Genomic DNA, 26812 nt, shown 5'->3' with positions numbered 1-26812 from the left:
CGTTAGGGGAGCTCGGAGGGGGGGAGGGGGGCGGGGCGTGCGCACGGCCTGCTGGGACAGGGGAGCGGTGCCCGGCGGCCATATTGAGCGTGGCAGGAAGGCCTGTCCTCCCCCACCCCCGCGTGGCTGTTGGCGTCCTCGACCCTCGCAGGGCCCGAGGTGGGAAGAGGAGACCTAGGGCAGGACCAGGCGGCTGCGGCGGGGCGGAGCGAGACTGCCATTACCCACCCATCTCGCGTCTAGCAAGGAAGTCGGGTTGAGGGCATGACGTCATCCCGTAGAGCGGGCAACGACTTCACGCCGCTAAGGTGAGCGTCACTTCCGGTGCCCGTCAGGGCGGGGCCCCCGAGTGTCGTCGGGGCCGGGCGGGGTGGGTGTCAAGGCGCGCTCCTGCGGTGCTGGGAGCGTGCCCAGTAGTGAATGTTACATATTTCCCTGTGTTTCCCGTGGTAACCTGCAGTAACCGCAGTGACAGGCGGGGGTCCCTCCTCGGCACCCGCAGTGACAGGCGGGGGTCCCTCCCCGGCACCCGCAGTGACAGCCCGGGATCCCTCCCCGGGACCCGCAGTGACAGGCGGGGGTCCCTCCCCGGCACCCGCAGTGACAGACGGGGGTCCCTCCCCGGGACCCGCAGTGACAGACGGGGGTCCCTCCCCGGGACCCGCAGTGACAGACGGGGGTCCCTCCCCGGGACCCGCAGTGACAGCCCGGGATCCCTCCCCGGCACCCGCAGTGACAGGCGGGGGTCCCTCCCCGGGACCTGCAGTGACAGCCCGGGATCCCTCCCCGGCACCCGCAGTGACAGGCGGGGGTCCCTCCCCGGGACCCGCAGTGACAGCCCGGGGCGCAGCTCCTTGGCGGCAGGAGTTCGCTCCCGCTGCCAGGCCAGCGCCAGGTCCCCTCCTGTGGAACACACCGTGATGACCTCACTCGTTCTTCCCCTACTTTCAGTCCAATCATTACACATTTTAATTTCCCAGTACATTTTATTATTCCAAAACCCAGCCCCCAGCAGTACTAGAGAAGCCCCTCAGCTGTAGCACTGTGGTCTTAACACCACGTAAGATGCCAGTAGAAGATGAGCAGCACACACGCAACCTTTGGGAAGGTCACTGTGGCTTTGGGGGCTGCTGCTCCAATACAGTCACCTTGGAACTGTTATTTTTTTCTATCATGAATCTTCACGTCAGGCTCTATGTTCACATTTTTGTACATGTGAGTGTAGCAGCAGCTGTGAGAATCTCTCACCCCATGAAGATTTCCAGCACCCCACTATTTTAATTTTAGAAGAATACCAGATCTTTTGTCATTTCAGTCCCCCAGAAACTCAGAATGAAAAGAAAAAAAAATAAACGATAGATGCCTCATAGATGTTAATTGCATTTTCCTTTCATAGTCTCCAGAATAGAGTTTGGTTTTGCTTTTAGAATGATATTGCCCTCCTGTGGTCAAATAACAGTAAGTCTGTGAACTATTTTCAGAGTTCTGCTTGCACGTCATTCAAACCTGCTTAATTATCTTATGTGGATTTACAATTTAGTGAAACAATTTACTTGCTTTTGCTGTTTGCTTACTAGAGTTCACCCTTACAGGTGTAGGCACCTAATGTGATTCACCCTCTTATGCTGCGATGTGATTGGCTCGTGGGAATGATTCACTGATTTTTACTTTGAAACGGAGACGAGATTTTCACACCGGAGTCTAAGGAGGCTCAACAAAAGACACCTTCGTTACTTCCGAGGGCCTCGGGGTCAGCTACCCCACTGCAGGTTGGTTCAGAACTGACAACCGATTTTTGTGTGATGAGAGATTTAAGTGCAGAGCAGCACGCCTCCTGCACGCTGTAAATCGCATGATCAAAGCCTGGATTATCTCATGTGGGCCCTGAAGGTGACTCACCAATACCATCATAAGGCAATTTACTTCAAAACACCTCCAATACTTAGCTAAGTTTTAGAGTTGTATAACACCGTGGGTTGTTGATTTGATGTTTTGTCACTCCCTTTTTATTCTTTCTTCTGCCTTCCTAATTGTTGGAAGTTAGTTTGTCAGTTTATACCAAGCTGGAATTTATCTGGCAGGATAATTGAATCTCCAAGCAAAATGTCACATTAAGTAGGAATTATGGATAATGCCCCTGCAAGACTAGTTAATGGAAAAAAATGTTTAATTGCTGCTTGAGTAATATTGATCAAATGCAGTCATTCTACCTATGCATTTCTATATTAGATTCCACCATAACCTGCACAACACAGACAGCCCCATACTTGCTCTGATGGGTGGATGGGAATTTCAGAGAAGTGCTTCTGGAAACAACACTGCTTGGGGAAATATATTTCTGTTGGACTCTGCTGGAGCGTTGGTTCTCTGTCAGTAACAGTTATGACTGGAGGCTTGTGTGGAGGACTCATGTCCTACAACTTGGCATGTCTTGCTGGGCTCCTGAAACTAAGCCTGGTGCTCTGGAGCATTGGAACCTGTCCCTGCTGTAACAACATGGAATCACAGGAGTGTGGGGAGAAGAGGCCTCTGGAGCTGCCTGCTCCACCTCCTGCTCAGTGCGGGACCAGTACAAGATCAGCTTGGCTGCAGCTTTGTCTTGCCAAATCCTGAAAACCACCTTGCATGGAGAGCACAGCTTCTCTGAGTGGCCTGGTCCAGTCCTGTGCGACCCCCACTATAAAGAATTTTTTGCTCATGTCCAATGTGAACATCCTGACTTGCAAACTGTGGCCATTACTCCTCTTTATACTTCCTGCCACTAGCAAGTCCTTATAACCATCCTTCAAGTAGTTGTTGTAGCTATCAGGTTGCTTCTTAGTTGTTTGCACCACTTGGTTCCCAGCCTGACCTGAAGTGTGGGGATCCTGCCCCAGCAGCAAAACTTCACCCTTCTCCTTGCTGAGCACCATGAGGTTTCTGTTCCATTTGCCTAGAATTTAGGTTTATCACGGTTCCTCTGGAAGGTGGCTCTATCAGCACTGCCCTCAGATGAGGCACTCTGCCCTACCCTCCAGGTCATCAATGAAGACATAGGGTGACATGAACCCCAGCAGAGTCCCTGTTCATTGCCAACTGTCAACTGGACCCTGAGCCACTGATTTCTACCCTCTGAGCCAATGGTCAAACTGTTTTCCAATGAGTCTAACAGTGTGTTCCCAACCCACGCTTCTTCAGTGTGCTCATGAGAAAGGTGTTAAAAACCTCACTGAAGCCAAGGTAGATTTCATCTGCTGCTTTCTGCTTTCCCCATAGCCTGCTGTCTCAGCCTAGTGGGCAGCTGTAATTGGCATCCTGTGACTGATTAATATTCCTGGCTCTTTCTCCTCTTACATTATTTCCAACTGAGGAGCTCATAATTTTTGCTATTAATCCCAAAGAGCATGACCTTATATTTTGCAGTACTGAATTTCGACCCCTTTCTATTATTCCTGTCCTCAAGGCTGGCAACTTTTCATCTTCTCTAGAATACTATGATCCTTCCCTGTATTTTAAATGACTCTCAACTTCTATTGCAAGTTGACTCAGAAGAGGGAGCTTGAGAAATTACAGCATGAAAGGAAGCAGACTTGGCACGGACTTGGCTCCAGGGTAGTGCTGTTCTGCATTGAGCTACAGAAGGATTTTTTTAGTGAAAATTTTTTCTGCCCTGCAATCCCCACTGCATGGGAAAATCATTTCCAAAAGGTACATAGGGAGCGAAGGGAGTGTGACCTAGAAAAACTAGTAAGATGCATATGTCAAACTCAGTTATTTTTTTTTTTACTAAAAATACTGATCTATATATATAAAATGCTGAACTGAATACTTACCTTCCCTGTGTTTGGCCTTAGGCTACATTCCCCATCAAAGGAAAAGAGACCCTGCTGACACTTTTCTGGTGAGTAAATCAGTTATAAGAGCAACATATTTCTTTTCCAAGAAACATATAGAAAACCATGTATTGGAAATTACAACTCCTGGGTTTCTCAGAGCTCAGCATATTCTTGAAACAAAGGTACTTATGCTCCATCCTACTCTGTCCCTTGCCTACCTGGCAAACCCTCAGTCCAGCTCTCTGCTCTCCTCGTACTGCTTCTGTCCACCGTCATCCTTTGTCTCGGCTAAGGATGCAGAAGCACCAGCATGAGTGGGGGCAGAAGGACCTTTCGCCCTGTCCCTGCACACCCACTTGTGTACTGGACCCTTCATTGCTGACCGGTGGTGCATTGATCCATCCCAGCTGCAGGCATTTTCTCTTTTACAAAGTGTGAAGGAGGCAGCACAGTAATTTTATGCAAATCCATGTGCAGATTAAAAAATTAATCAAATTCTGAAATTTTCATTTAAAGAGATTAGTCTTGAAAAATCCCCCATCTAATCCCCCCAGGATAGTCACTTGGAACAAACCTTCACTGCTTTGTTTTTCTTCTGGGTTCAGAACATCTCCTGGAAAATTTTCTCTTAATGCTTTTGGGACCATCTGAAGCAGCAAGTTTGAGTTTGAGCAGGGCTCACCAGGCGAATTAAGGTTGATATATCAAATGGTAGAAAAGATGTGTCAGTAAGTGGGAACATGGGAGTTCGAAGCAGTAAAATCTCTGCTCTGTTGTACTTCATAGGTAAACTCCCATGGTAATGCATGAAAAATGGAAGCGGTAAGCCTTCGTGAGTGTAATGGTAATTTACGTACCAAGAGGCCAGAAGAAAGTCATGTAGCAAGAAAAACGAGTAGCAAGAGACACTGCTAAAATTTGCCATGTCTGGTAGTTTGCTGCTGTAACAAAGATGTAATCTGTCTTTTAGAGCTTGAGCTCAAAATTATCCTCCAACAATTGGAGTTTGATCCAGTGCCATCTCATTTTTTTTCCAAGCCCCGCAGGGATTTTGGAGTTGACCCTGTACATGGCAGGCCAGCTACCACTCATTGCCAAACTGCGGGAAGTCCAGAGAAGTCCTGATGACATGAAATAACTTATACCCCTGAAGTTAAATTTCCCATCCCAGAGCATGAATACACAGCATCCTCTGACCTTGTGGCACCTGAAGTGCGCAGGATGTGCAGTTGGGTTGGCCTGCAACAAGCCCGATTGCCCCAACTTCAAGAAAACCAAAAGCCTATGATGCAAACCCTTGAACAAACCTCCAAGCACAGCACCTGGAATAGCTCAGCTCTGCCCAGCAGTGGGCAGCCAGCCCTGAGAAGGGAATATTTTTCTGGCTTTCCAGGACCTGCCATGGAATGAGACGCTGGCTCATTTTTCTCACTGCACAGGCACGGCCAGCTCGTTTGTTCACTCTTTTTCTCCCCAGTGTGACTCCAAGTTTATGGCTCAGACTTTGCCCCCCTGTGTCCGTGCTTTTGGTCTCATGCCACCAGCCAATTTACCTGGCAGCTTACCACGTTTCTGCCCCTCGTGCTGGATTGTTTCTGTCTCCCTCTGACTTCGGCTTCTTGCCTGCAGAATTGCTTTAATTAAAAAGTTAATGGAAGGTAATGCAAACTAGTGCTTTGCCTGAATATAATCACAGTCCAGCTCCTCTCCCTCCCTCTTTCCCAGGGGTAGTGAAAATGAGGAGCTGGGTTTTTGCTGCTTTTTGTTGTGAGAGTTAACAGTAGAAGTTTCTGCAAGCTTAGGAAGAGCCTTGTGAAGAAAAAGCTTATAATGGTAATGCACGCAAACAAGTATGTAGATGGTGAACATTATTAATCAGTGAAAGCAGAGGAAGTTTTAATTTAAAGCAGATTAATCTAAACCTCTCACAGTCCTCCTGCTCTCTTTGGAACAGGCAATTCTTGGCATCACTTTCCTCCTAAGCTTAATGCAAACTTCTAGAAAACTTTCCAAATTACTGTCTATACCCCAACTCCAAATTATCCCAAGCAGAGACAAAGGGAAGGTGCAAAACCCAAGCCCCACTGGTGTCTATAGCATGTCACCTTATATCCACGTTGAAGAGGGCTTGTTCATCCCTACGTGATTTCCCTGAGAAACCAGGGAACAAAGATTAGTGTGTGAAATTACGCGTCACATCATCGGCCCCTTCTCCCAGCCCAGATTCCCAGCCAGCAGTGGGAAGAGGAAAATGCAGGGCGGTGAGGATGTAATTTCCCCACGTGCCATATGCAGCAGCTGATGGCAATTACATCATTCCTAGACCTGTGGAGCGAGTCTGAGAGCTGCCATTTGGATTATTTCTCTTTCCAAGGCTGCCTATGCCTTGCTGTGGGGTGACGTTCAGTTCTTTTGATCTTGTTTTTAAAGCCCTAGTAAAATGAGTAGGACTTCTATTTTTTGTTAATATCTACAGTGGATTTCATAGCCCTGATTTATAGCTGTTCCCTGATGACATTTAGTACCCAGGACTGTATAAATAAATCACAGAAAAATGGCTTTGTGGCATCATTAGCAGCACCCCCATTCCAAGGGGAGCCTCCAGTGAGGCTGCGTGTCTAATCAGAGCTTACAAGGAACAGAGTCACACACAGAAACTGCCCAAGCTAATGGGGCTGTGCCAAATTCAGCTCTCTCTTGTGCTGGTGTAAAGTTGGATAACCTCCGATTGCAAGGGGGTTTTACACCGGATTTACTCTGCATTTACACCTGTGCACTGAGATCAGTGTCAGGCAGCGTGCCCTAAAATCCTCAAAAGCAATGGGACACGTTCTGACTTCCACAGACTCTGGATCAGGCCACAATGGTTAAAATATAATCTGAGTTCAGAGTGCAGAAAACAGATTACATACCTGCTATTGTAGCAAAATGCTTTCCAGAGCAAGCAGGAACAGTATGTACACAAGTACCAGAAGAATTAAGCTGGCATTTATTATTTTCAGCTCCAGTAGGAGAGGATTGCTTTTAAACGTCTCGCGCCTGCTGTGCGGTGTCTGGAGCTGAGCGGAGCTGCCGGGAGGGCACGCGTGACTGGAGCTGCAGCTGCAGGTTTGGTTGTGCTCAGTTCCCCTGGTCTTCAGGGTCAGCCATGCACAGAAACATCAAGGCAGAGACCAGAGCCTGTTAAAAGCTTCAGGGCTTTATTTCCTTAAACTCCCCAGGCTCTATTTAAGCCTTTTTCTCCAGCCACTTCTGCAAACCCCCTATCCTATCACAGCTCACACCTCTGATTTGTAACACCTTCCTCTGATTGCACTGTGCTGCCAGGTGCATCGCAGACCTGCTGGGCGCGGAGCTGCTAATCTCAGTTCCTGAGAGGTGCACAGCTGACTTCAGTGCTGTTAGCACCCTTACTCCGGCCCTCATTGTAAGAGGGCTGAGGCTTGGCAGTTTAAACTTCTGGCAGCATCAGCTGCCATTAAATTTAAGAGTGTAGGAAGAAAGTGGTCAGGATACCCCGTCTTTTGTTCTTACTTGTCCTTGTGATAGAAAAGCCAATCCTTCTGACCAGTATATAGACTAGGGAGTATAGACAGGTAGTATATCTGCCTTGTGTTTTGCTTTTAAAATCTGTTTCTCCTAAGCACTGAATGGTTAGACTTATGGGTTTTTTCCAGTTTCAATGATCCTTGCATTTTTTTCTCTAGCAAACATATGATTCTGCATATAGTTTTACCTGCAAGTTCCTTGTCCAATAGGTTTCAGAGTGTGCCAAGTTTCATTGCCTGAGAAGGTGCTTCTGTAGAGGTTTTCACAGCGAGTTTGGGTGCTTGCAGCAAAATAAGGCATATTCAAACTCAGAGGACCTGTTGGAAAGCTTGTCTGGCTTAATGATTAACACTTTGCAGTACTATGGGAGTGTTAGGACAAAGAGACCTCTGGACTCGTGAGATCTCCCAGAAGAAGCCAGACACTGGCCTTGCACTGAAACACATCCATTTACTAGAGAGAGGATTAACTCTCTCAGGTAATTTGAATGGGTCTGGGATTGAGCGTGTTGCCTGGGTGGTTTCAGCGTCCCAGAACCCTGCTGTAATTGCCATGAGCGGGAGAGATGCAGATCACAAGGGTCTTTGATCCTGAGAAACCAGCAGTGAGCTTGCTGCCAGTTGACAAAAAGGAGGAGAAACGCTGTGAGGGAATAGATGTGAGTGTGCTGGCAGGGGCTGCCTTTCCTCCATCAACATTAGTGTCTGCTCTTGAGCAGTTGAGATCTTTCGATCCACATGCAGATCTGTTGCATATAATGCTCATACTAAGCAGAGGCCAGCTCCAGTGAGACTTCACAGACACAGCTGGCAACTTTGCCTGGATCTGAAGTCTTATTTGGGCTCTAAATGTAATTTCAGTGGATAACAAGGGGACTAAAAAATAAAGACAAGTGAAGCCTTGTGTTAATTTGCTGTTTGGTGGGGAAATGTCATTACTGGTCTCTCTGGCCACCAGCAGCATGGGATCAGGCAGCCAGCAAGCCTCTTGTTTCTCCTAAGTTTGTGCCTGGTGCTGCAGGGACACATGGGGCAACGTGCAGCCGGAGAATGAGATCAGCGTTTGGCTAGCATGAGGAAGGGAGTTAATGTAGTGAAAAGCTGTTCCACACAGATGCCTTACTCTCTCCAGGACAGAGAACAGCTTCCACAGTTTGGAAAGGCATCAAACGCTAAGCAAATAGAAATGATGGCTTGCCAGGGTCAAAGCTGCAGTGATGGAGAAGCTGCTGGCAGGGCTCACCTTCCCTGTGGGAGGTGACGGGATTGCAAGGGAGCCACAAGCTGGCAGGTAGTTTGAATGTGACACTGTCCTTCCCTCCCTCCTGCCTGGGGAGAGGTTTGGAAACCCTGTTGATATGGCACCTTAATCTAGAGGAAACAGGAGCTAGAGCTCCATGGTTCATGTTTTGCCCTCCCTGCTCTCTCTGTGACAGTCCTGTCTCTTCTGCCAACAAAACTGTTCACCGTCCCTTGCAGGTTGGGGGGTGTCGGCTGCTCAAGCTCTCAAGAACTCACCAGGGTCAGCGGAACGCATACAAGCCCACCCCACCAAGTAGATCGACTCAGCCTGGCCACCCTGTGCAGCATGTCCCTCCGCGAGCATGCCCTGTCCCTCTTCCGCAGTGCGGTGGGCACCGTCCGACCAGCCCCGATGCTGAAGAGCGCCTTGAAGCTGCAGGGAGACGGGTGTCCTCGGCTGCTGGTGAAGGGACGGGCCTTTCCAGTGAAGAGGGACCTATACCTGGTGGGTTTTGGCAAAGCTGTGCTGGGGATGGCTGCAGCAGCAGAAGAGATCCTGGGAGACCACCTCGTTCGGGGGATCGTCAATGTGCCGCTGGGCATCCAGAACAGCCTGCAGCGAGCAGGAATGCAGTAAGGGGGGTTGTGTCAGGACAGTTTCGGGGAGTAGGCTGCCGGATTTATTTTCTGGGGAATGTTGCTGTGACCCCCCTCAGTCCTTTCCAGCTGCCCTTCCTCTGGCACCCACCCTGTCCACCTGCTCTTCAACCACCTTCACATCCCAGTGACACCAGTGACACAGCCCATCTCTTGTGCTGGATGTGCTGCCACCCCAGCCCTGGGGAAGAGATGCTCAGCAAAGGCCACCTCCCTGTCCTGGTCACTCGCTGGGTGCCTCTGGTGCATCAGGCCCGTTTTCCTGCTGAGTGACAGCCTGGCTGCCTGTGTAGGTGCACGTGTCAGTGGTGTGACCGCATTTCTTACCTCACCAGGGAGATGCTGCTGAAGCCACACAGCAAAATCCAGGTCATTGAAGGTGCCAAGAACAACCTCCCAGACCAAGAAGCTCTGAAGGGAGCGGTTGCTATCCAGGAGCTGGCTGAGGGTCTGACCGCAGATGATCTGCTCCTTGTGCTCATCTCAGGTAGTGTGGAGATCCCAGGGAACGGGCTCTGCTGAGCGTTCCCCAGCTGCCTGCCCACACGTGGCCCTGCAGCAGAGGAGCATTGTGCCACGCCAGCCCCTCCACACTGACACTCGCACCTCTGTGATTTGTCCTCTCCCTTCTCCCACCAGCCTTTTTCCAGAGATGCAGCAGGGGAGAGCAGCGGCCTCCTTGCTGCTGCAGTGGACATGCTGCCTCCCAGCACTGGGGAGGCGCTGAGTTGCACAGCTGAGTCCCGTGGTTGTGTCACTGCGGTGAGACAGCACCTCTGGGCACAGCCTGGCAGCTGCTCTCAGCCCTTGGCAAGAAGATGCTGTTTTTCTGCCCCCTCCTTATATTTGGGATGCAGACTTGGAGAAGCAACCACCTGGTGGACTTACAAGCTCTGAATTTATGCAGAGGTGTGAATTTGTAAGCTGAGATTTGGAACTGACCCTTCCCAAGGCTTCACTGCTTCCCAGGCAGTGGAAATGAGGCCTCCAGGCTCTGACGCAGCAATCTGCATGCCTTGCATGGACAGCCCTGAGCACAGCTGGGACAACATCCCCAGGCCCTGGCTCTCCCAGGGCTGCATAAGGAAGGTGAATACTGTGCATCAGAGGGAAGCAGTGACATTACCACAGCCTGAGCTCAGCTGGGTGAGGGGGTGTCACAGGACAAAGCATGAAGGGCTCAGGGCAGCTCTGCAGAAACCCCTTGGGGACTCCTCTGCTCAGTGATTGCTCCTGTGTGGATGCTGAAGCCTGACCTGCTACAGAGAGAGCAGTGCCATTAGGCAAACACCTAAGTGACTGGGATCCAGCTGCGCTTGCTGGGATTCCCCTGGGCTCCCTCCTGTCCTTTGACTGTGGGGATCTCCAAGAGGCTCCTCAGCTCCGCAGGGAGCCTGTTCAAGATCTCCCTGTGGCTGCGGCTCCCTGTGCACATGCACTCCCACACAGCAGCCGGTCTCCAACTGCTCCTGCCTCTCAGCTAGATCCCTGACTATTGACTGAAACACAGGCATTTGCATTTGTTTTCCTTGCTCGTCATGTTTTATTGATGCTGATTTGCCTCAAACCTCTGAGCAGGCTTTGCCTTTTGACAGTAGCTTTCAGCTGTACTTCTGTGCACATTCCCTCTCTGCTCAGATCTTGCTCCTTTCTACTCTGTTATTTTCCAGCTATTCCACCTTTCCATTATAATATTTTTCTTGCCTTTTTTTTCACATTTCCAATGCTCACTTGTATCAGACAGGATTCCCATCGATGAGGTTATCATACTAGATTCTGGGTCTGCTTTGTCCTTTGTGTTACTTTCTCTTTCCTCCCAAGCCTAGCTGAGTGCAGTTCAGCAGTTTCCAATCTTGCTGCAGCTGTAGCTGGTGGTTTTACACACTGCCCTGAATAAATGGAGCCAGCAAAGCAGGCAGTTTCTCCATCTGCTTAGCATCGAGTCATGGAGTCTGTGCTCCCTGCTCAGCCATCCAGGTAGTCCCTGAAAATCAGCGTGGTGACACACTAGCAGCCTGGTAGTGTAATTGTATAGTGTAAAATAGGGGTAGTAATTGCATAGTGTAAAATAGGGGTAGTAATTGCTGGCCCTTCTCCATCATCCTTGCACCACTGCAGGCACGCAGCACCTGGGTATGCTGAGGTTTACGCTGCCTGGGTGAAGTGTAGCTGGCTCCAGGCAGTGCAGGGCAGCAGGGATTAAAACCCATTGGTGAAGAAGACTGAATTGTCCAGAGATGTCAGTGTAGTTCCCCAACCACCTCTGCATTCCCACAGTGCACAGGAAAGGCATTGAACAGCCTTCCTTTCCTTCTGTCCTCCTTCTCCTGCTCTCCTGATGTCCTTGCCATCTCTTCTGCATCCTAGGGGGTGGATCAGCCCTACTGCCTGCTCCCATCCCACCCATCCTTCTTGAAGAGAAGGAGAAGCTCACAAAGACACTGGCTTCCCGAGGAGCTGCCATACAGGAGCTGAACATTGTCCGGAAGACTCTGTCCTTGCTGAAGGGTGGAGGGTTGGCCCGGCTTGCATATCCTGCACAGGTAACCGGGGCGAAGCCCCTGCTTGCTCAGAGGTCACCCATCTGCCCTCAAAATAGGGGTTTAATCAACTGACCTAAGCATGCATGCAGGTTTTTTTTTCTCCTTACTGTGTGAACAACTTCTGCACACTGTTTTGGGACTCTGTGGCTCAGATTTTACTGAGGACCCAACCGCTCAGGGACACAGAGGTGGAGCAGGGGGAATTCAGATTCTGCAGATGTCAGCCATCCCATCACACCACTCCCAGCAGTCCCCAGCCCTCACCTAGCAGGTGCTTCCAATGTGCTGGTGGCTCCACTACAACGCTTTCAAGGCTGGGTACGACCCTTGGCTCCCCTCAGGGCTGTTGTCAATGTGTGCTGACCCCTCATTAGGTTACCAGCCTGACAAGTGCAGTGTTGCAGGTTACATCTTCCAGTCTGGTGGTCCAGCATCAAAGGACATTGTAGGTTTGCAGGTTCAGGTAGGGCAAGGTGACTTTCACAGGACTGTAAAACAAAAATGGCCCAAGATCTGCCCGTTTCCATCTGCTTTGACACACGGGTGGTGCAGGTGTAACTCAGAGCAGCACTTATGCCAGGGCTCTTGTGTGGTCACCTGTCTCTGCCTCTTGCTATGATCTGTGGGTGTTTCTCTTGGTAGGTGGTGAGCCTTATCCTTTCTGATGTGATCGGTGACCCCCTGGACATCATAGCAAGTGGCCCCACTGCTGCCAGCTCCCACAGCATCCAAGACTGCCTTCAGATACTCACCAAATACAACCTGCTGCAAAGCCTGCCTGAGTCAGTGGAAACGGTCCTGTCCCACTCTCCCACCAAGCCCACTGCTCCTGAAGACTACTCCCACGTTTGCAATGTCATCATCGGGTCAAATGCACTGGCTTTAGATGAGGCCAAACGCCAAGCTGAGGGCCTGGGCTATGCGACTCTGATCCTGAGCGCAGCGATCTGCGGGGAGGTCGGCCGCGTCGCCACACTGTACTGCCAGCTGGTCCAGCTGGGCTGCCTGGGCTTCGCTGGCCTTGGAGAAGGGCCCCAGGGTGACAAGGTGAGAAGGAATCTCCTGCAGCTGGCGGCAGAACTGGACATCCCGGGCTTGAACCTTGCCGAGTTCCTGCAGGCCATGCGAGGGTTAGGAGCTGAAAGACCAGTGTGCATCCTGGCTGGCGGAGAAACCACGGTTCAGCTGCGAGGAACCGGCAAGGGAGGCAGGAACCAGGAGCTGGCCCTGCGCGTGGGGCTGGGGCTGCACCAGGCACGGGCTGCGGAAGGCAGGAGCCTCGCGAGGTGTGACGTTGTCTTCCTCAGCGGGGGCACAGACGGGCAGGATGGGCCAACGGAGGCGGCAGGGGCTTTCTGCAGCCCCGAGCTGGTGTGTGAGGCGCTGCGAGACGGCCTCGATGTGGAGGCATTTCTCAACAACAACGACTCCTATACCTTCTTCAGCCAGTTCCAAGATGGGCATCATCTCCTGGTGACAGGCTTGACGGGCACCAATGTCATGGATATCCAGGCCATTTTGATTAGAGCCATGGAGAGATCATGAGAGCTCCCTCTGCAGATATCCAGATGCATTTCATTAAGACTTGGGGAAAATAAAGGCACTGCAACACTGCAGACAAACGTAAACTACTTAAATTAGGACTCACTGTTGAGGCTGCTAATATCTTTGACAGAACGAATCCACTAATTAGACACATAAGTGAATATCCACAGCAAAAGCCAGCACATGTAATTGGGATCAGAGGAAGGTAAGAGGTCATATTACGGACACGGAGGCTGCATTTAACACTTCTGCTCATAGCCACCGCTCCTGTGACTGCTTAAGCTATAGCTAAAAGATGTGGGGAAAACAGGGCCACAGTACAGCTGCCAGGGAGAGCCCTCACCACGGCTGGGGCACCTCCAGCTCAAAAGCAGCTCATCAGGGGCTTTTGCAGATTCACTGAAGCGCATTACAGCGACTGAAGGATGTAAAAGCAACTGCAAGGCCTGCTCTGCTGCAGGCATGGGGGTGCTGGGAGGTTGCGGTGGGCAGGAGACCCCCATCAACCGCTCCCCGTGCCAGCGCAGAGCCCCGCAGCTCCCCCCATGCCCGCGTGCCTGAGGTGCCACAGAGCCCCCCGGCCCAGCACAGTGCTCACCCAGCAGCACAGCTGAGGGGGATGGTGGCTGAGAGTGTTTCATCCCGCTGCGGGACATGAAAGCAGTGACAGTGACACAGAGGGTGATTTACCTTCCCTGTGCAGCATAGGGAAGGGGACAACTGAGGTGCAGTGGTGAGCCAGCCCTTCTTCAGTCTCCTTCCTTCCATGGGGACATCTTCGCTGCCGTCTCTGTCAGGAGAGCCTCCATGCCAGCAGTGGGGATACTGCGAGGCTATGAGCTTTCACGGTGGTGTTTTCCAGCTGCCTAGAAAAGTTGCACATCCAGCCTGAGCCACTGACCTTTCTTCTGCACGGAGGCAGAAGTCGCTGTCACTCTGATTAACTCTGCAGAACAAAAGGCAAGGAAACCTTCACACTCGGCTCTCCTGACCCACGCTGCTGAGCTGATCAAAGGGCAGAGCTGCTGGAGCTGTGATTTGACTGGGAGCTGCTCCCCCACATGTATGAGTATGCAGTGGTTATCACAGTTTTGTCACCTGTGCAGTGCAATATGTGGGAGAACAGAGATGAGCCGTGTTTCCCAGGACATGGAGCCCACAATGGGGCTGGATTTCAGAAGGGCTCTGCATGTAGCAACAGGCAGGGTGATTCTTTTGGCTGGATATTCAAAGGACTTCAGCTCAGCAGCCAGTATGACCCAACATGTCTAACTCCTTTTGACTATCTGCCTGTTTGTTACAGAGCTGAGCTCCTTGGAAAATCCAGCCCTAATTTAATAGGACACGCTTGACTCAGACTCCTTCCAAACAGACCTACTCCGTGTGGCTGATCTCATCTCATGACATAAATACACCGTCCTGCCAACACCACAAGTCGTGGTGTCTCACTGAACAGCCGTTCTGCACCCTGCTCCAAGGTGGATTGGAGGGTGGATTTTTGAGGAGGATGCGACACCTCCTGCTTTGGTTTTGAAGGGACATCAGCAGCACCGTCACAGGGCCCAGTATCGATGCCAGGCTGGCAGCTGGAGTGTCTGGGCCACAGCTCAGTTGCAGTGTCAAGGCAAAAGCCTGGGGATTTCAATGCCTCAGTCTTACCCCAGTGGTTTAAACTCATCCACCATCTTATTTGTCCTCAGAGTCTGAAGGTCTTCTGTAAGATGCCTGAACTTGCTCATGCTGGAAAACAGCTTTGAGATCTCCTGTAAGAAACCTGCCAAGTGTTACAAGGTTTGCTGTGCCTCCGTAACGTCAGGTGGTGGTTGTACAGGAGAAGCTGCTTTGTGCTGTACATTTTTCTCCAGAGGTCACCAGCGGGTTTTGGAGCATTTGGCTTTTGCTGCATGACCAGCGTGTGGGGGCACCAGCACAGGCAGCAATACAGGCAGGAAGTGTTGGCTCCAGCCAGGATAACTGGCTAGATCTCCCCCCAAAATGTCAATGCTTCCCATCCAATTCTGCTCCAGTGAAATCTAGAATGACTTCAGTTTCAGCCTGGAGTGTCTGGCAGAAGCATCACTGGCACCTTGAGCAGCAGGTCCAGGTGCCAGCCTGGGCACAGTGTCACCGTTCTGCCTGAGCCCTGTGCCCCGCCACACTGCTGAGCACTGGGATGGTCCTTGGAGCTGCTCCATCACAGTCAAGTTCAGAAGACCTCGAGCTGGTCTCGCTGGCTTCTCCTGGGAAATGCCTACCACAAGTGCTCTGAGCAGTGTCCTTGCTTTCTAAACAGTGGCTTTTCACTAGCGATTAAAAGAGTTTGTGTTGGGGGGGAAAGAAGGCTGATAAAAGGTTTGTTGAAAGCATGGAGCTGTTTGAAGTGCACTTCACATCTACATTCGCTTGGCCTCTGTGTACAGCTTTTCTTCTTATCCCTTCTTTTCTAATGAGATAGCAGGACAGGGGGAGGTTGGCCAAGGACACACACATTACAGAAACATTTTTCCTCTTCTGATGCCTCTACCTGGAGAGATGAAAGCTCCACTTCTGACATATTGCTTGGGTAGACCTTGTGCATCTTCTACACAGGGAGGAAAGGTGCTCTGGAGCATGTGAACCCTTTACAAACACTGCATCTTTTTATCCTTCTGGACAACGCTCAGAACAGAATTGCCTGTTACTGCTCCAAGGCCAGTCTGACCCACAGTCCCTCCACCGACTGCAGAAGACCCTGTGCATGAGCCAGCACACATTTGGGCTGCACTGCTCGGGTTTTGCAAGGATTTGTGAGATAGCAGTTGCATCTAAAGACACAGCAGCATCGCTTACCTGCCAAGTACCCATTTGCCTCTGGGCTGTTGGAGCCTGCCAGAAGCGATGACCTTCCCCTGGGGAACCCGAGTGAGTCACCATAGCTGAGCAAGGCTTTGCAGCTTGCCCATGCGGTCCTGGGTGGGATATTAGCATCGCCTGAGCGTACCTGGGGAAATGAAGAAACCCAGGGTGGGACTGCAGTCACACCAAGTGATCCCAGTGTGTGGGCCATACTGAGATGAGCTCCACACTGTCCTGGTTCCAGGGTTCTTGTCCCTAAGGAGATAAGTCACAGAAAGAGTGAGGACAACAAGAGCTGCTTCGTCCCTGCTCCCAGTCCCTGCTCTTTTCACTGGAAAAGCGAAACTCCTTCTATACCAGCCAACCTCCAAGAAGGAGACTGCTGACAGCTCCCAGTCCACATCCCCGTACGTGGGCAGGGGACACAGGGACAGCTGTCAGGAAAAGCACACCCAGCCACTGGGCAAGGAGTGGGCAAGCAAAGCCTGGGCACATTCAGGGTCAGTTTGCTCTTTTAAGCGAGCTGCTTGTAGCCAAACAGTGCTAATGGCTAGGAGAAGTAACTGCGTTATTAACAGCGTGAGCTTTTGGCAGTAAATTAAAAATCTTGGCTGCCGCCCTTGGCTCTGCTCTTGCCTCTTAGGAGACATTAATATCACAGCTCCCCAGCATTCCCATTATCACTTCATTAAGGATCCAATAATGATAAATGTGGATGGTTTTATTTTGCACGGAGCCTGATTAATGGCTAATATTTCACTAGGTGTTAATGGGGCCCTTCCTTTATGGAGGGATCGGAAGGGGGCTGCCTTTCATCTCCTCCACAAGCTGGGTAATTTTCACTGTTTTTGCTAATGTGACAGATTTAACACAAACCTTGAAAGAGCGGCTAAGGCCCCTTGAGAAACTTTGAAGAGTGTTATGCGTGGGGCAGCCCTTGCTGCCACAGCTGTTCCCCAGCTCCTTCCTCCTCTTCTTCATCTTCATCCTCCTCCTCCTGCTGGCAGCATCTCCTTCCAGTGCCCATACCCTTCTGCCCCTTTCCTGGGGGGCAGGAGCAAAGCCGGGATCTCCCCAGGGCTGAGCCCAACCACGCAGCTGCTGGGGCTCTCCACAGCAGACGCAGAATCAGGTCACCCTTGCACGAGGGAGCTTGTGCTGGCCTCACCCCAAAGCAGCCTGCACCCCTCACCTGCCCCCCAAGAGGGCTGGGGAGCCAGGGATGCAGGACGAAGCCTCGGCTAAGGCCAGGACCCTCCTCCAGCACCCCGGGGACAGCTTTGGTGGCTCCTCTAAGGCCAGCTCCCATGGCAGAGGGGCTGTTCTCCGTCGTAGTACCCCAGTGTATTGCACGGCTTCAATCCCTATATGAAGTGGGATGTATAATCACATAGGAATAAAAAGCCATACAAGACAGCAGGCCATGAGCTGCTCCATGCTGGTGGGGTGACAGGCTGGTCCCTCTGCAGTGGCTGCCACGGCCCCCGGGGGGATGTGGCTGGGCCCCAGGAGCCCACCCAGACCCTGTGCATGGTCCACGGGGAGACAAAGAAGCCTGAAAACAAAGAGAGGAGAGATTTCAGCCAGGAAAAAGCGTGGGAGGCCCCAGAACCACTGGAGAGGGCATCCTGCAGGTATCAGCACTTGCTCCCAGCTAATGGACGCCGTCCTACCCCAGGCACCCCCTTGGAGCCGAGACAAGACTTGCCCTTGATACACTCAGACCTCCCCTCTGCCCCTACCATCCCAGAGCATCACCCTTCAGGGGCTTCCCCCTTCTTGCACCACCATCATCCCTGGGACTTCATCAGCACTGCCAAGGCAATGGGTACCACAACCCCCTGGTGTGAGGAGAAAAATGAGCCAGTCTCTCCCCACAGTGGTGGGAGCATCTTCTGCCATCTGACCAAGCAGAGGAGAGCCCGGCAGGTGGAGTGAGCAGCATGGGCTGTCAGAGCACAAATCCCCGGCAGCCCCTTGGGAGCAGCTGCTGGCCACCTGCAGCAGCCCTTGACAGGGGGCCAGGCACTGGTGTGAGCAAGTGCGGATCCTCTGCTAGGAAGTTGGACATGGATGGAATGAAACTGAGGAGCTATTGCCCCGGTGAACACTTACAAGCCGTGCTGGCACAGCCGCCATGGGCAGCCCCACATGCCCGCCTGTGGGGGGAAACAGGGCAGCTCCCACAGGAGCCCACCCAAGCAATGCTGGGGATAGAGCCAAGCAGCAGCCAACAAACAGAAAGGGGATTTTGTGCTGTCTCTTCTCCTCCTGCCTCACATCCTGGCAGTGATTTTGGCATCTGCAGGATGGAGGACCCTGAGCAGCACCCACAGCAGGAGGGGATGTGTGGTGGGCACAGACTCATGCAATGCAGCCCAGACATTCACCAAGAAGGCAAGAGCAGCTTTTAACTAAAAAAGAGCAGAGCAGTGATGCACAGCTACACCCTGCTTGCTGAGTGGCACCAAACCTCCCTCATTTCACTGGCCCAGGAGACTGTGGCTGATCATCAGTCTCCAGCCAAACACCTTGGCATTGCCTTGGGCAGCCCCCGAGGGGCTGAGCCACCCCAGAGCCATCACCCTGGGCTCCTCTTAACCCACAAGGAGGAACTTCAGGCTCTAGGCTGCCTTTCCAAGCCACGTGGTAGCACTGGGAAACACCAATACCTTTTAAAATGCTCCCAGAAGCCTTCCTCCATTCCCAGGGTCAGGGTTTCTCCCAAGGCTGGAGCGGCTCACAAGGTTGGACTCTGCATGTCATCCCTCATGGGATGCTCCCAACCAGGGAGGCATGGGTCCCCATATGTCCTCTCCCTGGGGAAATGGAGGCAGGGGGCTGCCAGGCTCTGGGGAAGTAGATAACATCCCTGGCAACTTCCCCACAATAAGCAATTTGGAGCCAGGGGCCTTTATTTTTGTTCAAAACACGGAGGGTTTTGCTTTCCACATTAGTATTTCACAAGCTCTCATCCACCTGCTCCAAGAGCTGTGAAGAGGCGAGGGTTTAACCATGTCACTGACAAGTTTTGGGAGGATGAAGCAGTAGTCACACTGCAATGCTTTGAAAAGCACAAATCCCACAGCTCAAGGGGCTCGACTCAAACAAAGTCCCCAGCAAAACCCACACGGGAGGCGAGCAGTGGCGGCTGGTGGCACAGCGGGGTGCAGAAGCGGGCAAGCGGCCACACCGCCAGCACAAACCAGGCACAGCAACGGTACTGCCAGGTCCTGCATCGCTTCTTAACCGCCTCTGAACCAAACCAGCAATTAAGGGATCGTTATTTGACGATTTGTATGAGAAGATGCATTTGTGAATCACCGTACTCAGGCTGGGTAAGAACACCGCCGGTGCTGTATTTGGGAGTAATTACTCTCCACGAGCATGTGAATCATTAACTATAATTGCCCTAATAAATAAAAGGGAGATAACTCCCGTCTCTAGCCTAATCTAGCACAAGTGATTTTCAGGGCAAGCTGCGCAAAAGAAAACCAGGCATGCAAGGCAGAGGGAGAGCAGAAAGAGGAAAGCTTCGGGACCTAGACGCACTGTTAATCCCTCTCACAGTGACCAAAGCCGGCTGGTGGCGATGGAAACCCTCCCACAGGTCCTCACTGGAGTTTGGGGGCAGAGGATTTGCCACAGAAAACTCAGGTTTGGCTGCAATGGGTTGTCCCTTCCCAGGGCAGTGTCCCATCAGAGGCTGACTTCTCCTGGCAAGAGTTTCTCTGCTGCAAAAATAAAATCAGGTTAAAAAAAGGGGGTTTGGGGATGACAAGGTGGGAGCAACTGTTACTTGAGTTTAACAAAACCATTTTGCTTTTCCCCTGGGAAATGCTGGAATAAAAAAAAAAAAATACACAACATAAAAAACCCCTCACCCCTCTCAAAGTTGACATTTTGAAACGAAGCAGCAATTTTCTCCTCCACTTAAAATGTCATCACAGACTTTTGCTTAAAAAAAGGCAGCCTTCCCTGAGTGACATTTTAAGAGGAAATGTTGACTTAAAAGCAGAAGGAAACCCCCCAACCCGTGCAATGAAACATTTTGAGCTGCAGTTGAGACTTCTCACAGGGAAATCAATATTTTTGCAGAAAAAAAAAAATTGCAAGTAACTAGAGATCTTTTGACGATTGGATTTCCCACGGGACAAACCTATCCTTGAGGAAAGACTTCAGGCCACTCTCTGCCAGACCTGCATGGGAAAGGATGCAGCAGCATCACTGTTCTGTCCTGGAAGAAACAGCATCCCCACCCCTTCTGTGTTTGCAAGAGGGTCTGGGCTCTGCCTAGAGATGCTCTGCAAGATCCGGCTGTGCCATGCCATGCCATGCCATGCCATGCCATGCCATGCCATGTTGTGCCTCCTCCAACTGCGGCTCTTCTGCCGGGTGGGGTTTGACCAGGAGCAATCTGTGCTTGGGCTCTCCCCCAGCTGCAGTTATTGTTGCCTGAGTTCTGTTTTTTTTAATAACCCATAATATTAGAAGCCTGCCCAGGGGAACGGGGGATTATTGGCAAATATCACTTCCCATTTGCAGAGCTTCAAGGGGCTTTAGCCACATGGATTAGCCAGGAAGAGAAAAAGGGGGACACAAACCACTGGGCTGGGACAGACCAGGGCTGAATCCTTTTTAACACAGGGCTGCAGCAAAATCCCACAGACAACAAGTATCCTCCAGCCACGGAAGGAGGGCCGGGTGGGAAGGGCTGCAGAATCCTAATTAGCTCTTCGATATTAATGAACTGGCGCTGAAGCAAACAAGCCAGCAACAGCAGCTGGCACAGCTCCTGCCACCAGCTCCCACTCCCAGCACTGGGCTGCCCACACAAGGGGGCTTGGCGACACAGGCCCCAGGGTGGGGGACAGACAGGGACACAAGGAAACAGAGGGGACATGTGCTACCATGAGTGATGAGCCACAGAGGCTGGGGCAGGGATGCAAAGTATACAGGATTAGTCACCACCCTGGTCCCCATCTGCACAGCTGACACTGGGAGATGCCACCACTTGCACAGGGACACCCACCTTGCCAGAGGCTTTCTGTGAGACCAAGGCTGTCTCTTCCTCCTCAGATGAAGCCAGCAGCACAGGGATGGGGCACCCCATCACTAGCTATGCCAACAGGTGCCTCCCAGCTTGGAAGCTTAAAAGCCAGCACCTAGAGACACAACATGTGAGAATAAATCCTTACACTGGATATGTGTGCCTCAGTCCCTATTTAAGGGCTCCAAAAGCCTATGGGGCACTCAGCAGGCAAACCAAGAAAAACCATAGGGCAGAGCCAGGCTGTTGGGGACATCCTGCAATATTAATTAACACTATTAGTTATTAAATACCACTGGGCAGGGAAGGACCATCTCCCTTGCCCAGGGAGAGCCAGTGACTGACAGCACCTTCCTGTCTCCAAGGCCAATGCATGCTAAGGAGGGGTGAAGTGGCTCCCCACGTCACCCCCAGCAGCCTGGGTACAAGCCTGGGAACCACCCACCAGTAGCTGCTGGATACACAACTCGACCACAGCCCCATCACTGACAGAGAGCACCCAAAGAGCCTGAAAACTCCTAGCCCAGTGCAGGCACAGGGGTAAGCCCCACAGAAAGCCACCCCAGCCTCAGCACAATGCAAAAACCAAGAAATACAGGCAATTCTATGCAGCACCATGACCTCAGGCACAGCCCTTGAGCCTCGCTCACTTCCTGCCTTTACCAGTATCTCCAGCAGCAAGCCCAGCCTGGGAGGACACACAAGTCTTGTCCCAGTGCCCAGCTGACTGGGCTCCACTTGCCAGCACAGCCCCACCAAGCTCACAAAATACATTCCACCCTTCCTCACCCACATTAACCTCTTATAAACCCTCCTGGAAAGGCAGGACTCACTGTGTGCTGTGCTGAGCCACCAGAAGTTGATTAAGCCCTAATTAATTGCATTAAGGTCAGCCAATGTACTCTGTTAAGGAAGAAAGCCAATAATTAAACTCCACGTGGGGCATGCTTCTGCCATCAGCTCCCCAGCTGCAGCAGCAGCGTTGGGCTCGGCGGGGTCACAGCCAGCACTGCTCGCCAGCACATGGCAGTGGCAGTCGGGGAAATAATTAAGTGCTAGGCATAAAACCATCAGCACTTCAGCAGCCCGTTGACAAAACCCACCCAGCATGGCTGGCCAGCAAGGCTCAAGGTGGAGGGGACTGCTGGGGGACACTGGCTGCACGGAAAGCATCCTCTGCAGGGAGCCCTGGGGAGGATGCAGCTGTGTCTGGCCAGGCTGCTCTATTTGCTCGGTGGTGCTGGGGCAGGGGCTGGTATGGGTAGGGAAACCCTGTGGGTGCCAACAATAGGGTTTTGTGTCACCCAGACACAAGCACCTGCCTCAGCGCTGGGAGCCAGCCAGGGGCACCATATGGAGGGAACCTGCCCCTCACCGTAGCAGTGCCATCTTGGCATAGGGCCAGCCTGGCTGGGGATGTGGCCCTCAGCATGCAGAGGAGCCTGGGTGCTGAACTGTGCAGGATGGGGCCATGGAGCCCTGCCTCCCCCCATTGCTAGTCCAGGCTGAAAATGCAACCGCCAGGCACGGAAGTGCTGGGTACAAGATGGGTACGAGCCTCGCATTGTTCCCGGCCACCCTGTCCCCAGGTGCTACATGCCCCGAGAAGGTGAGGGTGCTGCAGTGGCGCCCCAGCCCTGAGCCAAAACCGTGCCTGGCCTCAGGGCTTTGGGAGGAAGCGGGGCGCAACGGGGCAGCATGAGCTATTCCTGGAGCAAGGGATGGGGTCTGGAGGCTTCTGGGGAGGGCAGGAGCACGGGGCACTGGGGGCTCGGGCTGTTCAACTCCTCCCCGGCAGCAAGCTCATTTACGGCTTTTCTTTGCTCCCAGCTGAAAAAATAAAGGCCAAGGTAATCTGCCTGCCTGTCCCTCTTTGTCTCTGGGATAATAGCAGCCAGCACAGTGTGGAGCCCCCCGGGGCTTTGCAGATTACAGCTTTCAGAGATGTCTACGGTGCCTGGACAAAAATGAGAGGTGGTGGAGCAAAGCAGGACGACGGCAGAGATGTCACAAGGTCACCCGCTCCCTGCCTGCCTAACTGCATCTGCCCTCTCCCTCCCCTGCCACTGGCTGGTAGGACAATGGGACGGTGGGTGACAGGATGGTAGCTGGGTGATGGGAATGGCAGAGGGCTCCTCCGGGCTTCCCAGCTCTGACGGCTGACCCTCCACTGAGGGCAGAGTTATGAATATTTCACAGAGGGTTTTTGCTTTATAATTTACACTTCACTGATTCTGATAATTACACATCTGACCCAGGTGGGGGGTGGAACAGAGACAAAATCACGTAACCCGCCACTGTAATCGCGGCAGCGTGAGCTGCTGCTCTCGTACTCACAGCGACTTGTTTGCAAACCACCTACAGACCCGAAATGACTGGCTGCAGACATGTGGGATTCACTGTATAGGGTTGAGCAGCAGCTGGCTTTTCAATAACTCAAAGGGTCAAGACACAAGAGAAAAAATCCCAAACCAATTCTCCCCTTTCCCATTAGTTTTGTCTGGCAGGAGGCATCTCAGCCCCAGCAACGAATATCCGCTCAGGAATGTCTCGTGTCTAAAAGAAAAAAAAAAGGAGGTGGGAGGAAACCCTACGCCTGGCCTTCTTTCCCTGTGGCTGAGTTCAAATGGCTTCAAGAGGGCAGGCAGGGGCTCGCAGCACCTTGTGCTGGCGCTCAGCGGCTCGGGTGCAGGCAGAGCAGCAGATCGGGGAGGACCTCATCCCTTCTATGTCCCTCTCCCCGGCTCTCCGTCCCCACTGGGGCTGCCCACGCCAGCCCCGGGTCATCACCAGGCTCCTGCTCGTCCCCTGCTCGCCCTCCCTCCCGTCCCCGCACACGTCACCTCCCCGCACTCAGCCCCTGGCGCTGGTGCGGCGGTGCCGACATGGGTGAGCCATAGGGGGCCTGGCCAGCACGTCCCATGGCACGGGGCTCGGTGCCTGCATGCTCCACTCTCACACAGCCTGGGTTTATTTAGGTTATCAAAACCATTTGGTGCCTGAAGCCACAACAGTATCCTCCAAAATAAACTTCATGGGGATGAGGCATCTGTGTGGGTGTTTTGTAGACCCTAGTGCGTATGTGCCTCCCAAACGCCCTGCATGCCCTCTGCGTGCCACCCACCCCAGCATCACCTCTTTCCCGTCTTTCAGAGCCAGCCCTAAGGCAGAAGAAACCAGATGGGGCAGAGGGGAGAAGGAGGCACCAGACAATAAAACCATGGCTAAACCTGCGGTCCTTGACAGTCCAGCTCCAGACTCAGCAGACCTCATCGCTCCTCTGCCTCCGTTGCGGTTCCCACACCTTCACCTGGGCACCCCGTCCCCTGGGGGTAGCACCCACACCAGCTGCCTCCCAGAGTGACCCACAGCATGCCGTTGAAATTCTAGCTCCAGCCTCCATAGTAGATGGAGATAAGGACAAAACTACTCCCTGGCTTATAAACAAGGGGCCAGATTCTGCTGGCAGCATCTGGCAGGCGACACCTGAGCCAGCGAAGTCAAACCTGGCCACAGAGCAGCTCCGTGCAGGGATCACAACCAGGACCCGGCAGCCTGCCCGCGGTACGGGGAGCGGGAGGCGCGGGTCAGTCCCAGCTTCTCCTTTTACCTGCGGCCAGCGTGAATCCCAGCAGCACAGGAGCAGCAATGTGAAGAGAAGGTGGTTTGGGGAAACAGGATCCCCTCCTGGGGATGGTATCAAAGACACATGCAAAAGGGAAAATAAAAGACTGGCCCCCCCGTCCCCCATCCCTGTCCCTGCTCCAGACAAAGGCAAACCTGGGCATAGCAGTGCACACATGAAACACAAACCTCCCTGAGACTCCAGGCCAACCGAGGTCCCTCCCAGCCCCATGGGACCCCAGGAAACCAGCACCATACACAGACCCCAGTGACAGAGATGCCCAAACCGAGACATGGAGAGTGCAATGAAAATTGTGCTGGGAGAAAAAAACCACCCTGGGGAAAGCAGCACCAGGGAGGTACCTGTGTCATCTGCAGCCAAACTGCTGGTGCCCCTCAATTGTGGGGCATCCCAAAACCACCCTCCCTGGGAGGGGACTGGCATTTACTGGAGCAAGTGGCTGTGCCCCCGTGCTGAGGACCACGGCTGAAGGGTGGCAGGGGCTGCCACTGGCTCCCACGCCACTCGGGCAGCATCGCTCTCCAGGGGCTCAGGGGCTTGCTCTGCCAGGGCCAACTTTACAAGGGAAGCAATTATTTCTTTTCTTTTTTTTTTTTTTTTTTTTTCCTCCCCAGCTGAAACAAAGACAAGGGCTAGAATGAGTGAGAGCACAGATGAGAAAACAGGCTGGGGCAGGTGGGGAGGGGGATCTGGAAAAAAACCCACACAAACCCACGGATCTTGAAATAAGAAGGAAGGATAAAAAAGAGATCGGAGGCTGCAGAGGTAGACATGAAGAGAGGAGGGTAAAAAATTGCAGAGGGAAGAGGCGGTAGCCGTGAGCTGAGTGGGGAGCTTGTCCATGTCACATGTATCACACCCTTGGGGAGTCACCGGCCACCCCGACAGCCCTCCAAGGCCACCCAAGGAGATGCTGTGCCCCCACAGGGAGTCAGTCCCTCGTGGGTCAGGGCTCTGCAGGGGGAAGGGGGTGCAGGGGAGACAAGGGCTCAGCCCCGCCAGGGCATCGCTCCTGCATCCCAAGGGTGCGCCCCACTCGAGTGGGCTCTCCACCAGTCTCCCATGTCCCCACCATGGTGGCCAGCGGAGTGACCACTGAGGACATGGGGGGACACAGTGAGTGGCCAAGGGGTCCCACCGAGATGTCCCTCGGATCCACCTGCCACCAGGCTGCCAGCACCCTGCGCCCACGCCAGCCCCCAGCATCCCACGACCCCACTTTCTGTGGGGCACCCCAGGAGCCCCCGATCACCCCGAGATGCCTCCTGGACCACCAGCCCCCCGTCCCCGGAGCCTTTCCTCCCCGGCCGGGGAGGCAACCGCGTCTCTCCCCGTTGGCTCCCGGCACCCTCCGGCGGCAGGATCCGACCCCGGCTCCAGCCCAGCGCTACCGGCCAGCCGCGGCCGCGGGGGTGGCGCGTACCGGAGCGACCCCCGGGCCGGGCTCCTCCGCCGCCTGTGCCCGGGGATGCTCCCGCCAGGAGCGGTACCGGCCGGGCAGGATCCGGCGCCGCTCCCCGCCCTCACTCCGAACGCAGCGAGCCGAGCCGGGCCACACCCGCCCCGCTGCCCGCTCCTGCCCCCGCAGCGCGGTCCCCACCGCCCGGTCGCGGTCCCGGTGCTGGTGCCGGTGTCGGTCCTACCTGCGCGGCGCCGTCGCCGTCCCCGTCTGCAGCCGCCGCCGAGTCGCGCTGCCGCGGGGGCGGGCAGCGGAGAAGGAGGGGGGGCCAGTGCCCCCTCCCCGCCCCCGGCCTCCCCCCGGCACCGCCGGTCCGCCCTGCCCTGCCCGGCCCCGGCCCCCAGCCCCGGCAGCGCCGGCCGGAGCTCCCCGCCCCCTCCGTAGCCTTCTCGGCCTTCTGTCCCCCCCGCACTGCCCTACATTCCCCCGGGACCCCCCACCCGCGGGACCGCCCTGAGCCTGGGCAGGAGCA

The 26812-nt window shown here is 53.5% G+C and overlaps 1 protein-coding gene across 2 annotated transcripts; it reads left to right on the top strand.

Moving 5' to 3' along the window:
• Positions 1 to 100: 100 nt before the first annotated feature.
• Positions 101 to 13384, top strand: GLYCTK (glycerate kinase). Of its 2 annotated transcripts, XM_080350241.1 has the most exons (7): positions 101 to 308; positions 1593 to 1769; positions 3834 to 3880; positions 8843 to 9238; positions 9598 to 9749; positions 11630 to 11805; positions 12448 to 13384. In XM_080350241.1, the coding sequence occupies exons 4-7, from the start codon at positions 8952 to 8954 to the stop codon at positions 13348 to 13350; spliced, it is 1518 nt and encodes a 505-aa protein (XP_080206367.1). In that variant the 5' UTR covers positions 101 to 308; positions 1593 to 1769; positions 3834 to 3880; positions 8843 to 8951; the 3' UTR covers positions 13351 to 13384. The 2 variants fall into 2 exon arrangements, with proteins under 2 accessions (XP_080206367.1, XP_080206368.1); XM_080350242.1 differs by lacking the exons at positions 101 to 308; positions 1593 to 1769; positions 3834 to 3880 and adding an exon at positions 6844 to 6923.
• Positions 13385 to 26812: the final 13428 nt, after the last annotated feature.

Source organism: Nesoenas mayeri (assembly GCF_963082525.1).
Source record: "Nesoenas mayeri genome assembly, chromosome: 10".
Lineage (NCBI taxonomy): Eukaryota > Metazoa > Chordata > Aves > Columbiformes > Columbidae > Nesoenas > Nesoenas mayeri.
Note: the sequence above shows the minus strand (reverse complement) of the source record. Positions and strands in the feature narration are given on the sequence as shown.

Excerpts from the sequence above, each read along its gene's own strand:
- GLYCTK (XM_080350241.1), top strand. The coding sequence starts at position 8,952 with ATGTCCCTCCGCGAGCATGCCCTGTCCCTCTTCCGCAGTGCGGTGGGC. Across the intron at positions 9,239-9,597 it reads CTGCAGCGAGCAGGAATGCA|GGAGATGCTGCTGAAGCCAC; the intron begins GTAAGGGGGGTT and ends TTACCTCACCAG. Across the intron at positions 9,750-11,629 it reads GCTCCTTGTGCTCATCTCAG|GGGGTGGATCAGCCCTACTG; the intron begins GTAGTGTGGAGA and ends TCTGCATCCTAG.